The sequence below is a fragment of the Pithys albifrons genome, chromosome 11 (assembly GCF_047495875.1).
Source record: "Pithys albifrons albifrons isolate INPA30051 chromosome 11, PitAlb_v1, whole genome shotgun sequence".
NCBI classification, from domain to species: Eukaryota; Metazoa; Chordata; class Aves; order Passeriformes; family Thamnophilidae; genus Pithys; species Pithys albifrons.
The window spans coordinates 3,968,086-3,984,643 of NC_092468.1; the positions used below are offsets into that span (position 1 = coordinate 3,968,086).

At 40.0% G+C, this 16,558-nt stretch overlaps 1 protein-coding gene across 2 annotated transcripts in view; it reads left to right on the top strand.

Moving 5' to 3' along the window:
* UGGT1 (UDP-glucose glycoprotein glucosyltransferase 1) overlaps positions 1-16,558 on the top strand; it is a 41,186-nt gene that overhangs the window by 526 nt on the left and 24,102 nt on the right. For both annotated transcript variants that reach the window (XM_071566020.1, XM_071566021.1), the window contains exons 2-15: positions 1,916-2,051; positions 2,469-2,604; positions 6,384-6,466; positions 7,005-7,135; positions 7,940-8,052; positions 9,178-9,352; positions 10,665-10,761; positions 11,378-11,456; positions 11,663-11,763; positions 12,562-12,661; positions 13,760-13,820; positions 15,199-15,290; positions 15,893-16,043; positions 16,316-16,435. In XM_071566020.1, coding sequence (XP_071422121.1) covers positions 2,480-2,604; positions 6,384-6,466; positions 7,005-7,135; positions 7,940-8,052; positions 9,178-9,352; positions 10,665-10,761; positions 11,378-11,456; positions 11,663-11,763; positions 12,562-12,661; positions 13,760-13,820; positions 15,199-15,290; positions 15,893-16,043; positions 16,316-16,435 — 1,428 coding nt within the window. In that variant the 5' untranslated portion in view covers positions 1,916-2,051; positions 2,469-2,479. The remainder of the gene's footprint in view (positions 1-1,915; positions 2,052-2,468; positions 2,605-6,383; positions 6,467-7,004; positions 7,136-7,939; positions 8,053-9,177; positions 9,353-10,664; positions 10,762-11,377; positions 11,457-11,662; positions 11,764-12,561; positions 12,662-13,759; positions 13,821-15,198; positions 15,291-15,892; positions 16,044-16,315; positions 16,436-16,558) is intronic.

Here is a 16,558-nt window from a genome sequence, read left to right on the forward strand (position 1 = left end):
GCCCTTGGCCCGGGTTTGGTGTGTGTGCGCTGAGCCCTTGGCCCGGGTTTGGTGTGTGTGCGCTGAGCCCTTGGCCCGGGTTTGGTGTGTGTGCGCTGAGCCCTTGGCCCGGGTTTGGTGTGTGTGCGCTGAGCCCTTGGCCCGGGTTTGGTGTGTGTGTGCTGAGCCCTTGGCCCGGGTTTGGTGTGTGTGTGCTGAGCCCTTGGCCCGGGTTTGGTGTGTGTGTGCTGAGCCCTTGGCCCGGGTTTGGTGTGTGTGCGCTGAGCCCTTGGCCCGGGTTTGGTGTGTGTGCGCTGAGCCCTTGGCCCGGGTTTGGTGTGTGTGTGCTGAGCCCTTGGCCCGGGTTTGGTGTGTGGTTGTTCAGCTCCTCAGTGAGAGCTCGCTGGGCGCCGTCACCCCGAACAAGGGATCTCTGCTCATGGACTAACCAATTAATCGCCGTGTTTTGGTTTTCGTGTCCATAGCACGGCAACCTGAGCACTTTAAAGCGCTCCGGGCTATCAGTGATGGTTGTTCTGCGATCTTTGCCGTGCTCTGCCTGCTGCCCTGCCAAGGCATGGCAGAGCACTGGCTGTGGGGGATTTATTCCTTTCCCCAAGGCTGGCTGTCCAAGTTTCCAGAAGTACTTTTAACTGAGTAATTGAAAGAAAAATAAAGAGGAAAAATAGAGGTGTGAAAGCTCCACTTTGAAGTATTGTAATTCAGGTTGGGATTTGCTTTGTCTTCTGGCACAGAGCACAGCTGGGTCTCCTCACACGTTCATTCGTGTGCCTCTTGCCTCTTTTTGCTTGGTGTATTTTTCTTTGAGATTTCGGTCTTGCCTTTGTTTTATGGCTGTCATTATTGAAGCCTGCTATTAATTTCTAATCTGAAGGTTTTCAGTTGGCTAAACGGGTATCAGGTGACATTTGTGTACTTTGGTTTCTATCCTATTTCATACAGGAAAAGGTTTTTATTACAGCCTTTTCCAGAATGGGGAAAAAAGGGACAAGAGAGCAGCAGGGGAGCTTTAGATGTGAGAATGCAGTTCAGCATATTCATTTATGTGTTCCACCAATCTCCAGTTTATGGTTTGCAGTGAATAAGAAGGACCTGACTCTGGGAGGAACTGCAAACTGTGGTTTTCTGTTGCACTTGCCAGAAGCTGAGGTTTCACTGGGCAAATATTGGCAGAACTTGCCCCTGTGCACACAGGGAGTGATGGCTGTGGCTGTTCTGTGGTGCCATCTGCCTCCTTCCCAGGTGTGGCATAAAACAAACCTCCAGGGCAGCCCAGCAAGCTGCTCTTTGGATACCACAGCAGGCATTTCTGCTTTTATCCTGAGAAAAAGAACAATGGCTGAGTGATTGAGGGAAACTTGTGCTGGAGGAGTGTAAGTTGTTAAAGGGAACAGGGTTCAGGTTTTTGTCTATGTATATATACAGGTAGAGCTTAAAGCTACAGATATATAATGCCATTTTTTACATTGAGATCACAATGAAAAAGAGGCATGAGTTAGATCCTGGCACGTTATTGGGTGTGATGTACATGGAAATGGTGGGGGATGTTTTTTCACTTGTAGGGTGAAAATGGAAAATGAGTTATCCAGAAAAATAACCATGAAGAAAGGAGAGAGTACCTGGGTGCATGTTGGGTGTATAGTATATATAGTCTTGTCAGAGAGGGGGAAAAAACTTGATGTTTTGGTGACTGTAATGAAAAGCCAGCAGGAGAATTCAGGTCTTCCATAAGGATAAGAGTTGCAGGCAAGGAAATTCCACTCAGCTGTGTTCTGCTGTATAACTCACAGAACAGAATCCATGAAAGAACACATGAAGGACAGTAAAGAAATGGCTTTTTTTTTTCTTTTTGTTTTATTTCTTGCCGTAAGTTGTATCATTTGAGTCTGTTTTCATTATTTCATTCATTTTTCAGCTTCTAAAACTGGTGGTGCTTTTTGCATCCAGGAAATGCTCATTTCTTCATTCCCCAGAGAAGCAGTTGGCAGTGCCCAGCAGAACCTAAAGGGCTAACTGGGGACCCTCATCCTTGCCTGGCTTGTCTGACACTGGTTAGTACTCGACTGGTGCAAATACAGGGTGTGACTTTACCTCCCATAAAAAGAAGGTGGGCTGGTTTTTCACCCAGTTTGAAGTATATGCAGTTTGCAGTACCTTTTCCTAAAGCAAATAGTATGTGATTGTGTGTCCCAGAACTGAAGCAAGTTCATTTGAAAGCATAAACACAGAGTAAGCTGGAATTGATTTAATTGCAGCTCAGGAGTCAGATTGTAAATTCCTTGCCTCTCCTTAAGTTTTCATAATATTTCTAATTTTGTAAGCCCAGGTGAGATGATGATCTCCTCATTGATGTATTGCATTAAATGGGCCACTGAATCTTAAAATGTCTTAATACATTTGAATAGGTGAGATTCTGTATTTAGAAAAAGAGACAGTGCAAAACTAACTTTTTTCTTCATCGTTTTTAGGCTTCTATAAAATGGGAATACTCATTGCAGTTCTTGGAATCTGCTTCAGCTCTTCACTTGTAAAAGGAGATTCTAAGGCTGTGACAACATCTCTGACTACAAAGTGGTCTTCAACTCCTTTACTCCTTGAAACAAGGTCAGTGCACTGTGATTTTTGTTGACAAATCAGAATATACTTAGAGGATAAATAATGTGTTCTCTTTGTTTTGTGGCACTTTGGATTCTGGTCATTATTAGCTCATTATTAGTAGTAACAGCTGGACATGATCAGTGCTGTGTGTAGGGAGATGGGAGGAGATTTTAAAGCAGACAGTAATAGTTCTTTTTGCCTGATAAATTAATTCATTATGCATTAGAACAAACATTCTTAACCATAAAAATAGTATTTTTTTGCCTTAAACAGTTTTATTTGAGGCACTAGATAGAGAAGTTTAGCACAATCTTGTAAGATTCCATAGCAAAAGGTACTTTACTTCAGCATTGATTGTAGATTTTGATATATATCTACTGCTAGTGTGTATTTAGCTCAGTAAAGCTTGAGTTTAACTTTGTTCATGTGAGCTGTACTTTGATTAAAGTCAACACCACTGTGAAGAGTTGTGCAAGTCACCCTGGGGAGATTTCTTCTATGGTATTAAAGACCTTTTTTTTATAGATGCTTTGAAAAAACAAAGCAAAATGCTGCCTTTTCACTGCCAGTCTACTTATCAGTTTTGAAGTCCCCATAATTTCTTTTTTTTATATTTGAGTTTGGAGATATCAATGCAAAACAGGACTCTCAGGATTTTGTTTAAGAATGTGTGTGTGCTTAATTTTGTGTCACTGAAGGGTGTTGCCAAATACTGAATTCTGTCTGTGTTACTGCAGGTTGCTTCACATGAGAATAGTTGAGCTTTGCTGGGTTTCATTCACATGGGCATGTACCAGGGGCAGAAATACAAAGGTTTCTTGTCCCACTGGTGTTAATGTAAAGTTATTAGGTATAAGCATCCCCACAACATCATAGCTTTGTGAAACCCAAATCAGCCTGTCTGCATCTCACTTAAAGAGACAGTGCTGGACAGAGTCACTGTGTGGAAGGATTTTTGACACTCCTATGAGGACCACACTTAGCAAAGGAGAACCTTCTCTATGAAGGTCCTGTATCAAAAATAGCATGGCCAGCAGGCCCAGGGCAGTGACCCTTCCCCTGGACTCTGCCTTGGGGAGGCCACACCTTGAGTGTTGTGTTCAGTTCTGGGCCCCTCAGTTCAGGAAAAGAGATTGAGGGGCTGGAGCGGGGCCAGAGAAGAGCAACAAGGCTGGAGAAGGGACTGGAGCACAAGTGCTGTGGGGAGAGGCTGAGGGAGCTGGGGGTGTTTAGCCTGGAGAAGAGGAGGCTCAGAGGTGACCTCAGCACTGTCTGGAACTGCCTGAAGGGAAGTTCTGGCCAGGTGGGGGTTGGTCTCTTCTCCCAGGCACTCAGCAATAGGACAAGGGGGCACGATGGGCTCAAGCTCTGCCAGGGGAAATTGAAGTTGGAGAGCAGAAAGAAATTCTTTGCAGAGAGAGTGCTCAGGGATTGGAATGGGCTGCCCAGAGAGGGGGTGGATTCCCCATCCCTGGAGGTTTTTCAACTGAGCTTGGCCATGGCACTGAGTGCCATGATCTGGTAAAGGGACTGGAGTTGGACCAAGGGTTGGACTTGATGATCTCGGAGGTCTTTTCCAACCCAATCCATTCTATGATTCTAAGATATTAGCAATAAGTACCCCAGAACATCACAGCTTTGTAAAACCCAAATCAGTCTGTCTGTCTCACTTAAACAGACAATGCTGGAGAGATTCACTGTTTGGAAGGACTTTTCATGTGCTGAAATGAGACCCCACTTAACAGCAAGAAAAACCTTCTCTGTAGCAGTTCCCAAAATAACTTTTATTAATACAAGTATGTGATACTTGCTATATGGGTCATGTTGTTGGTGGTAATGTTTAATCTGCATGGTTGCATTTAATTCATAACAAAAAGTCCCACATTATAAGCACTCTACACAAAGCAGCACAGCAACCTAATCACCAACACAGAACTCAAGCAGCACCCCTCACAGTGACAGACTTAACTAACAAGAACCCAACCACCAAAAGCACAAAATCTAAACACACAAGATAAGGGACTGCACACCTTCAAAACAAATAAAAAGCAAGATTCTTGGTAAGCTGTGGCAAATTATAATTAGTAAATAAGATTTCTTTGGGGTAAAGAAGAAAGATGTTAATCTATTATAAAGCATAAGATGTAAGGTATATAAGTATACTTGGTGAGTTATGAGGTGTAAGGCAAGGTAAAATCAGGAGCAAAGTACAGTTAGTAAATGAGATGTCTATGAAATAAAAATATAGCAAGGTAAGATTATTAAATAAGGTAGCTCTAGGGTAAAAGTGAAAGGTGGTCATCCATATCATAAAGGTATAAGGTAGAGGAGTATAAGGTAACAGGCATTCTAAGAGAATATAAGGATTAAAGGATAAGACATAGGAAAACAGTACATGGTTGCTCACCCCTGCATTGTCCAAAGGAGGTGGGAGGAGAGGGCAGCTGACTGGCTACACCCACAGAGACAATGGCATTTCTCCCCAACTTTTGCTCATGTCCAATCTCTTTTTCTACTTTTTATTTTGTAGGTAGTTTGAGTGGCTGTGGTCAATAATTATTTTAGGGGTGATAGACAGATGACATAGACCTAAGGAGTGGCTCCCTGTGTTCCCAGAAGATGTGGCAAACCTGTGCTCTTTCCACAGCATTCCATCCTTTGTTAATCTTATCAATTTGGTAGCCACTGGGGTTTCTTTGTCCTCTGACACTGGTTTCTAGAAGCTCCCCTCCAGGGGCTGAGGTGTTTCCCTTACCACACCAAGAGTTTATCAGGGCTATCACCCCACAGCATGGCTTGGGCTCAGAGGACAGGTCTGAGGTTAATTTTCTGTAACCTTCTCTGTTGAAGCTGAGGATGGAAAGTTCCTTAAGCAGTAAAATGAAAAGCACAGGTGTTAATGCCAGGATTTAAATACCCTTACACTGTATGACATTTGTTGGGGAAAAGCTCACCCTAAGGGAGTATGAAACAGTCAGCAAATAAGCAAAATAATGTGCCAAAGGCACATTTGGATACAAGATCCATTGTATTCAAAGACATTGGATAGGTAGGATTGTTCACCTGGAATGAACTGCAGAGTGATGCAGCACTGCAGTGTAAAATCATTCCTGCTGGTGAGTGACTTAGCCCAGCACTGGGATTGGTTACCCAGGTGTTCAAGCAGCACTCACCACCCTGGGTCAGAACACTCAGGTTGCTGTGGCAGTGAGTGGGCTCCAAACAGTCTGTGGCAGCACGAGCACAGGCACGTTGCATGTTGAGACATGATACAGTGTTTGTTGTTAGCAACGTTTAGAGAATTGATTTTACTAATCTAACATTGTATACCCACCTAATCATGAAGCTGTAACTTTGCCTTCTGCTGATTTAAGAAGAAACAAAGAAGAAATCCCACCAAAGCTCATAGTTCCAGTAACCTACAGTTTGTTATAGCAAAATAAACAAAAATGTGTATTTCTCATAAAAGAGAGCTGGCAAAGAAATGCATTAGAGAGGAATGTTCCCAAGGATGGGTATTGCTGCCCACTGGGGCTCTTTGAGAGATCTTTGAGTAGGGACCTTACAAGCTGGTTTTGTGTACTATGTTTTGTCCTTGTCTGCAACTATTATTTGTTTAGGTCTGTTTTTGTTTTTGGCTTTCTTGCACTTCTTTTTCTAGTGACACAGTTTTCTGATATAGTTAAATAAATGGTAGGAATGAACTTTGTGAAAAGCTTTACAAGGTGTACATTTGTGACTCGAGAGAAAATTCAGAGATTTAGTTAACTTCTCTTCTTACTCAGTGAATTTTTGTCAGAAGAAGGTCAAGAAAAATTCTGGAATTTTGTGGAAGCCAGTGAGAATATTAAGACACCTGAACATGATGGTAAGTTCTCATAGTCTTTTTCTTGGTGCTGACTGATAGTTGTAAAATAAGCCACAATGTTTTGTCTTCCATTATGTTAGTCCTTATTTGACCTTTAAAATACTGATTTCAGGAATGTTTTTTGCTGCAATATGCTCAGTGCTTTTGGCTATCCATTTGACAAAAGCTGTAGTGGATGGGTCTGAAACGTTTTGCCTTCCAGTTTCTCTTTTAAACATGAAGTATAAAATATTTTAAATGCGTTTTCTCTGTTACTGTTTCTCAACTGAAATTAAATGTGAGCTCTTAACTGTTTCCCTCTTCCCCAGCCTGTGTTTGCATCCTCAGCAATGTATTTAAGTTTCCTCTCATCAGTCTGTATTAAAGTCCACTCTCATCCATCTGGTTGTAATGCAGATGGAGGAGGAACAGTCATGTGCATATTTCCAGTTAATTTCATGGGCTGGTTAGTCCATGTTAGTATAAATCAGGAGATGAAAACCCCTCTTCAGTGAGAATGTGGTACAGGAGGGTAACTGCTGGTACTTTTCTTTTGCAGGTAGTGATTATTCTTCTTACCAGGAGATGCTGAAAGTAGCCTGCCAGACCCTGTCACCTTTGCAGCAGAATTTGTTGAAATTTTCCTTGTCTTTACGCTCTTACTCTGCAACAGTTCAAGCTTTTCAGCAGGTTAGTACAGGAGGTGCTCAAATGATGTGCAGAGATTTGTGTGAGGCCCAGGAAGGAGCGAGCTGTGACAGGAGACATTTGAGAGTGTAAAACCTTGAGCTGACCAACTGCTCCATGCACTGGAGCTGCAGATGGGCATACACATGTCATGGGGTGCCAAGTTTTTGTCCAGAGTACAGTAACAAATTGGGATTTTGACATATCTGCATAACTGTGTCTGCTGTGTGAAGATTTTTATGAGGAAAATCCCCGTGGCTCTGTTGGTACTTGTGATGCTGCTGCTGTTCCTGTCACTCAGTTGTGCTTACTGCAAGATAATAATCCATTCATGTGTATCTCTAGTTATTAGAACTCAGAAATGGAAGTTAATTTTATTCTCTATTCCTTTTTGAACTGTGGGTAACAAATAGTTAATTACAAATTGTCTCACATTAGAATGTGCTTTATTTAGATAATACTTAAAAACATCTTCCTTTTTCATCTGGAATAATTTTGTTATTTGATAGTCAACAAAAGTTTGTGATGTGTAATGCAAAAAAACCTCAACCAAACTCCCTACAATTGCAAGCCTTGCTTTCTGTAGCTGGAACTAACATTCTGTTGATAGTAACAGACTGGGAAACCAGTTAGGGCTTAACTCTCAGTTTCACCTTGCATTTAAATTATGTCATAAGCATGGAAGAAATGCTAGTTTGGAATATAAGAAATCAGATAATTCTGTTTGCTGCACAGCTTCACTGATACAATTTTCACTTGTTCTAAGGGCAAGCATTCAGTCTGTGTAACCACAATTATTTTATACAGATAGCAGCAGATGAACCTCCACCAAAGGGCTGTGCCCTGTTTTTTGTTGTGCATGGGGAGAAGACATGTGAATTTGACTCTCTTGGAAACCTTTTACAGACAGCTTCAGACAGGTATTTGCTTAATTTCCTACCACTGGATTAGCTCTTAAAATTTAGATTTAGTGCTGTGAAAACATAAGTAATTTCTACCTTCTTCAGAGTTGATTTATCCATTGCTTGCAAAGGAGTGGCAGTGTCTTTTTTTTTAATCAATCCAGATTGCAATGATTGTTTTCTTATCCCTTCCTCTTTCATATTCTGCCAAGAGGACTGTGCATAGGAAAAATTTGAAACAAATCCTAGGACACCTTGGAATTGTTGAAGGAAAGTAGGACTACCCAGGAGTGTGTAAAGCTGTCAGTATGTAGGGAGAATAGAAGGAGCTGGGCTGCATATTAAAATGAGAGTGAACAGATTGTTCTATGAATGACTGGAATCATGCACAGGATTTTTTTCTCTGTGTAATTCTCTCAACATTAACAAAGAAAAGCATTACCACACAATATATATTTCAAATTGAGATTTCTCTACAAGACCAGGACTTGGTTGTAACTGCTATAATTTATAAATATCCACTTAGAAAATAAAACAAAGTAGCAAACCAAAACCAACTCAAGCCCTTAAATTTCAGTTTGTTTTCTGACTAATCTTGATAGTTTTGGCCTTTGTAAGCATAAAGAGCTTTTGTCAATGTGCATCTATAGCCCATATGCTGTTCTTCTGACTCACTGGAAATATTTTAAACATTTCATTGTATTTTAGACAAAATATAAAGACAGGAGTTAAAAATAGTCTTCTCATTCACCTTCCTGTTTGTGTACTAAACCAAATTCAAATGAATTTGTGTTCCTGGAACATAAGTTCTATCAGCCTTTTTAATTTTTCATCCAGAATTTGTGAATCACAGAGGGGGAGGAAGTTAATTGGAAATTTAAAGGAAATGGTTAATTTTTAAAATAAGGGCCGTATTAGATTCAAAGTATCTCTTAGTCACTTGTTTAATGTTCCTGTGTTGTTTTACAAAGTATTATTAACATGCAACAAGTGTTGCCAGCCTTGATAGTATGTGGGAATAGCTTGACACATTCAGTGAAAACAGGAATTGTGATTAAACAGGAATTAAAAACGTGCCTCTTGCACTGAGTGAGGACATGCTGTGAATCACACACTGTGACAATCTCCAATGTTTCATCTTAGGCCAAAGCCCTTTTTATTCAAGGGGGACCACAAGTACCCAGCATCAAACCCCGACAGTCCTGTCGTCATCCTCTATGCTGAGCTGGGCTCGGGGGAGTTCTACAGACACCACAGGGGGCTCGTTGCAAAGGCTGAGGCAGGAGAGATCACCTATGTCCTCAGGCACTACATTGCTGTAAGTATATTTTTGCATTTTATAGAGGTCTTTGAAACAGAAAGAGTGGCTGGCCTGGGTTTTAAAAAAGAAAACTGGCCCAAGTTTGTTCCCTTTAACTTGATGTGTGCATAATGTGCTGCTGCTCAGTGTTTAGCTGGAATACTCTCAAAGTTTTATTTTTTATTGCATGTAGCTGAGGAATACAGAATAAATTTAAACCTCCTGATTGTTCAAGTAAGGGGTTCATTTGATTTCACACATCCAGAATTAAACTCTGGTTTAATTAGGGACTTTAATGTAAAAAAAAAATTATTTCTCTGCCTGTATTAGATCGTAGGAAACAGTCAGATCTTTCATAGTCAGGCCACTTAGTTACTTGATAGGAAAAGAAGGATTAACATTAAGATGGTGCTTTCAAAAGAGAGGCATTGTTTCCACAGCAGTTTTGTTACAGAACCCTCCCCATTCCTAGTGCAAATTATCCTGGTTTCCATCTTCCTCCACTATATTGCCCATGACCACTGGATTAGGGTTTAAAACTACATTTCAAAAGCTTTTTAAAAAATGGTTATTTGATTTGTTTCCTGAGGTTTACTGAATGTTACCAAACCCTGCAGTGTAGCAGCCAGGCTTGAATGCAAAAAAAACACAAAAAACCCAACATTGGCTGGTTCACTTTTAACATTATTTGCACTTTTAATGAAATAAAGTAATACCTTGAATAGACCACTTTCCTTTTATAAAAGGAGTTTGTTTATCAGTGTTGGGAAGAGTGTTTATATTCAAAATTAAGTGTATTGCACATTAGATCTTGTTTACTGTTATGGGACTCCTCTATATTTCAAATTACTTTTAACAAGTGATCATGTTTTTCTCATTAGTCAGAACTAATTATGTATTTTCTTGCTCTTTTATTTCTTGTAATTTTCCATGATAATTCTTCAGTGAATATTTCAATTTTTACCTTCACAGCTGAAGTTCCTTACCCCCTCTGTCTGATTTGATAAACAGGAATCTATTCCACTCTACTTGGCTCACCCTCTGTATCCAGAAAACATTGTTTTGTGTTCCTCTTTACTTGGTGGTTTTTGATGATTTTTGGTTCACAGAGATAATTCAAGCTTGTCATCTCCAAAACGTGTATTGAAATACAAGAGGAAATATAATTATTAGAGTATGTTTCTGCAGAATCTCTTGCTGTGTTTGTTTCTCACTGCCAATTATATCTGAAGTGTGTTCCACCTGGAGATTTCCTGGCTTGGGGAAGTGGCAGCTTTTAGTCTGTACATGCAAAGAGTGGTAACATCACACTGTTTGCTTTTCCTTCCAGAATCCCAGCACAGAAAAAGTCTACCTGTCTGGCTATGGTGTAGAACTGGCTATTAAAAGTACAGAATATAAGGCCAAGGATGATACACAGGTGAAAGGTGAGTTACTATTTGTAGCATTTTAACGTGAACATTTTAATTTTGCAATGATAGTTTTGTATTTATTTTGCTATTAGAGCCTGTTTGTCTGAATTGCAGGTATTTTTTCCTTAGCTCTGCAGTTATTTTTGGGAGCACATTCCCTGTTAAGCACCTCTTTGCCATGGCACTTGCCTTGTGTCTTTGTGAGATGCTGGGCACGATGGAGTCAGGGTTCTGAACTAGATCTTAGTAATAGCACTGTTAACACAACTATTATTTTACAGACAGCCAGGTTCTCTGCAGGTGTAAAGCAATTTCTCTGCCTTAATTTGCCTTACCTTACCCACCCTTGGAGCAGAATGCCTTTCCTGTCCTTGTGTTTTTTTTGGTTTGTTTTGGTTTTTTTTTTGAAGACAGAACTTAAAATTCTACATGTTTTTTTGCTTTTGCTGCTTTTAGAGCACTGATTCTGTTTTGCAAACTGTCATGCACCTGCCCAAACTATTCTGATAGGGTAATATGTGTGTGTACTTTTCTTTTACATGTGCACATACCCATATAAAGCCCCAGATTTTCCTGCTTTTCTGTTTCTGAATAGCTTGGTGCTATAGTGGTGTTCTCTGTGTGTTTACAGGCACAGAGGTGAATGCTACAGTCATAGATGAAAATGACCCTATTGATGAAGTGCAAGGATTTCTGTTTGGGAAACTAAGGTAAAACTCAGTTGTAAGTTGCTGGTCTTTGTTCTACCAAAACACTTGTTGCAGAGGTGCTGATCTTTTGCTTTGTTATTATTTTTTATGTGTCTGAGTTACCCATAAGTGTTATCAGCTTCTTTCCATGTGGCAGTTTCTTTGAATTAGCAGCAAACTTGCTTATAGGAAACCACAGAAGTTGTTTGACCCTTGTACCCTTTTAGACACCTGTATCCTGACTTGACAGAGGAGTTAAAAGAGTTCAGAAAACACCTCGTGGAAAGTACCAATGAAATGGCACCTCTGAAAGTGTGGCAGCTGCAAGGTAATCTGAATGAAGGATTTCAGTATTGCTCTACAAAAACTCAGTGTGAATTTATCATCTTGTGTTCTGCACAGTCAGGGTTGCTGGTGGTACAATTGAGAGTTTGACCGTAAATTTCTGCGTTGGAAAATAATGGATTTTTTAAAGTGACTTTTTTGTAGAGTCCTGTTGAAATAGCTTTTAGAAAGATTGTTTCACAGGGCTTCTGACACAAGGATTGCTTTTAATCTTGGGAAGTACATTGAGCCACTTGCTCTTGGACTGGCTGCTTGTATGGTCTGCTAAAGGCAGAAGAGCAAAGGAATGTAAAATTTCTTTCCATGATCACATATTTGGTGTAGAAAGCTGAGATTTCTCAAGACTAGAGGAAAACTGTATTTCAAAACCACCTACATGCGCCTCTGGGCTCTTTCCCTGGAAAACATCTATAGGGGCCTGTGGAAAGGCTTTTCATCCTCTCAAAAAGATGAAGTTGAAAGGCTGAACATAAATGGGAATCTACTTATATACAATGGAAGGACAGGTTGTCCCACCTCAACCAAACAAGAAAGAGTGTTGGTCTGGACTCTTTGAAGCAACCTGTGGGCAGGGATACACTGGTGCAGTTTGAAAGAGTTACTGATTTTAGGGTAACTAATAGAAGTTCAATACAAAGATGATTTTTGAAAAGGTATCTGTAGGTGCAGATAGAAAATGAGTTTTCTTAGTTAACATTCAAACAAGCTGAACACTAACAATGCCTCTGCATTGCCTTGTTTTCACTTTTGAGTTCTTGACTTCTGTTTTTTTACTTTTGAGATTTGAGTTTTCAAACCGCTGCTCGCATTTTGGCTGCTCCCCCCGTGGATGCTCTGATGGTCATGAAAGATCTCAGTCAGAACTTTCCTACAAAGGCCAGGTAACTTTAATTATGAGTTCTAGGAAGTTTTCTTACTCTCTTTTCTGAGCAGAACCTGAGACAGGCAGCATTGGCTGGGTTAATGTCTGGGTTTCATTTAGTTGGAAGCAAACACTGGGGAATGTTTATGCAGAGAAGTTCTTCAGCCTGCAGTAACAAATAGAATCTAACAGTGATTTTCTTGCATGGCAGCTAATGTGGACTGGTGGAAAATGTGCCAGAATTGCCTGTGCTCTTTTGTTGGGAAATGTTTCTGAACCTATTGCATCAAGTCCTCAAGAATTTATTGGCTACGTTTTCTGTTTGGTGGTTTTAATAAATCTTAATAAATCCATTCAAGGACCCCACTTGTCTGAGATCCACTTTCCCAAACAGTCCAGTCAGTCTCATGTCAGAGCCAGATGTGCAAATCTGCTGGTTTTTGCACTGTCAGTGACTGTCTTGGCCATATTCAAATCAATCTCAAAAAATTCAGACATAATCTGGCCCAACCAGTCTAGAAATGTCTCATAATAAATTCCATGGCCTGGATTATAAAATTGGTGTTACAGGAACTGCTCCTTTTTCAATAGGTGGAGATACACCTGAGATGAGAATAAAAAGAAACTGAATTCTGGTCTTATTTCCCACTAACTGATGTTGAGGTGCTATTTAGGGCTTCTTAAGGGAGGCACTGCACTCTCACTGTGTTTTAGTCTGATCTATGGGCTGTATTTGCTCATTCTGTGATGATGCAATCACTGGATCCAAAGTGAGGAAGGAATGGGAACCCACCACGTGTAGTGAAATCCCCCTATTTTCTGTTGCCAGCCTCCACCTTTCTGTCAGCTGCCCACTTTTATTATGGTTAATGTGAAATTAGACACTGAGAGGTGGCATGTGGTTAACCCTTTTGTGCTGCTGAATTGTATCCTGTAAGAAAAATGCTGCATCCTACTGTTCAATACTATCACAGAGTGCAAGTGCTTCTGGTTGCAGCTCTTTATACCAGAAGGTTAATTATATTAATATGTAAGATACAAAAAGTAATATAAATAGATATCTCTCCATTTAGTACACAGAAAAATGGTCCACAGCTTGATGTTTTTATTTTTGTAGAGCCATAACAAGAACAGTTGTTTCTTCAGAACTCAGAGCAGAAATTGAAGAGAACCAAAAGGTAATGCTTCCAGAAAGTAACACAGTGCCTTTGTACTTATGTTTTAATAGAAATTCAAGCTTTGAGAATAATGATTCTCTTTAAAGGTTTATGTGTTGCTCAGGATAATGACCAGTATTTTCACACACAACTTTGTAGTCTGCATTTTGGAAGAGAAGAAGTGGTGGATTTTCAGACATGGATTAGGAACATAATTTAGTTTGTTTGCTCAAATGTGAAAATACTGCACTAGGTACATCCACATCTACCCCTGCCCTTTAGAGCTGTTTTTTGCACAGCTCAGTTTGTGTGAATATTATTTGATAGTTGAGTTCACTGCTATTAGTAAATTAGAGCTTATTATGTAATTATCCACAGAAAGATACAATTTAACACTCAGCTTTTTCTAGGAGCTGTATTTATTTAATAAAATAAGTACTTTTTTTCTGATTAGAAGCTGCTTTCCTGTCCTTGGTACTTCACATGGTAGTTTTGCTATTTCTCTTTGCTTTGGTCACAGTCTTCATGACAGTAATGTTTTTAAATGTCCAAATACTGTGTTTCCCTTTCCATATCATGCCTCTTAACAGAAATGTGTAACTGGTACTGCAGGAAAAGAGGTATTGAAGGCAGCAATATTGTTTTTCAGTTTCTAAACATACTTTTTCATGCTAGAGTTGGGAAGTTTGCTTCAGGAGGACTGTGTTTCATTCACCTCTCCTGAATCAATATTGTTCTCTGGGATGGTGCTTCAATTCAGGGGCAAATACTCATTAAAATGGGACTACTGCTTAGAGGTACTTGGAAGAAATACCAAAATATTACTAAGATTTTTCCCATGTGTGTGCTGCCTGGTTTTGGGAGATCAGAGTACAGTGACAGCTCATCTGCTTTTCACTGGTGACATATCCACTGAGGTCAGGACTTAATTAGTACTTAAACAGTAGTTAGTGCCAATAGTGAACACCTTGCAACACCCAGAAGTTTAAGTATTTTCTGCCCAAAATTGCACGTTAGGGAGCTAATACAGGGAACTGGATTGTATTTGACCATCTGCTTTGTAGGCTGTCAGCTAAAAAATAAATTTAATTATTTATCTCAAGGATTTAAATTATTTTATCTGAGTATGTTTAGAAAGTCTTCTTGGGGACTTTAAAGTGCAATACTGAATCATGTAGGAAGAAACAGAGTTTTGATTTCTGTATCTCTGCACTAAATGACTTCAGCTGTGTTTTCCTCTGGTAATGGATGTGTGCAGAAAGTCAGCAAAGACTGCAGGTGAGAGCAGTGCAATTTGCAATGTAGTAAGGGAGATAAAATCTACAGTTTGGCATATTAAATTTTCTAATAATATTTTCTATGTAGAGCACTCTTTTAATGGCCTCCTACTTCCTTCCAGTATTTCAAAGGAACCTTGGGATTGCAGCCAGGAGATTCTGCCCTGTTCATCAATGGACTCCTTATTGATTTAGACACTCAGGACATATTCAGGTAGGAGTGTTTTATTTTTCACAATAATCATTTCCCATTTAGGAGCTTGCATCCTGCTTTTGTGTGAATGATGAAGTTATTTAGACAATTTTCAGCCTTCTTCACAAAGTCTATATCTAGACTATGTTTAATTGCTAAGTAAAAAGCAAAGGTTCCTTCTCTTATTCAAGGGCATTTCTGATGTGAAAACTAAAATACCCTTGGAGATTGAAATGGGAAGTCACCTTTGTACTGTTCTTTTGATCTGTGCTGTGACTGGCAAGGTTTTTGTCTCCAAGTCTGTGAACATACAGGTTTTATTCTGAGACAGCAGACCAAGTCTCAAAGTATAAACCACTGTAACTTCTTCACCTGAAAACCACCCTGGATCTTTGCCAAGATGTTTTTCAATGATGTGGAATTGAAATTGCAAATGTATACCATGCTATCCTGATTTAATGTAGTTTGAATAGATTTAAGTTATCTCAGTTTTCTTAGGATAGTTAGAAATAAGTGATAACTAGAAACCCAGACATGGCAGATCTGTTATATCTTTCACCTGTTAACCCTCAGGATAAGAGCAAATTTCTTTACATTTCAGCCCCGTTTTCCTTCCCTTGCAGCCTGATCGACGTGCTCCGCAGTGAAGCCCGAGTTATGGAGGGCCTGCACAGCTTGGGGATTGAGGGGCTTTCCCTGCACAATGTCCTGAAGCTGAACATCCAGCCTTCAGATTCTGACTATGCTGTGGACATCAGGAGCCCTGCCATTTCAGTGCGTGTGGCTTTGATAGAAACACTTACTTTGCTGCTTGGCAGCGCGTTCTTAAGGTGTTGGGGAACTTTTGTCCTTGTCTCATACTCAGCTCTGAAACTGCAGGGAAGGAAAAAACCAAATTAAGGTTATAAATATAATTAGCTCCTTCTAAAAAGCTTCATTTCTTATTTATACAGTTCTCAGTTTAATGTATGATTTGAAAATATTTAACAGTCTCAGACTCGAGCAGGAGGAGTGTCGATCATTTAAATGCCTTTGCTTTTTCTTAGTGGATCAACAATCTTGAAGTTGACAGCAGATATAATTCCTGGCCTTCCAGTGTGCAAGAGCTGCTGCGTCCCACCTTTCCAGGAGTGATCAGACAAATCAGAAAAAACTTCCATAATTTTGTAAGTGGTTAAACTGACTAGAAATGAAATGTGCATTTTGTTTTGCCAAGAGCAGGGACATTACCTTTTGCAGTTTGCCTCCCATGTCTGCTGGATTCCTTAAGCAGCTTGAGACAAGATGCT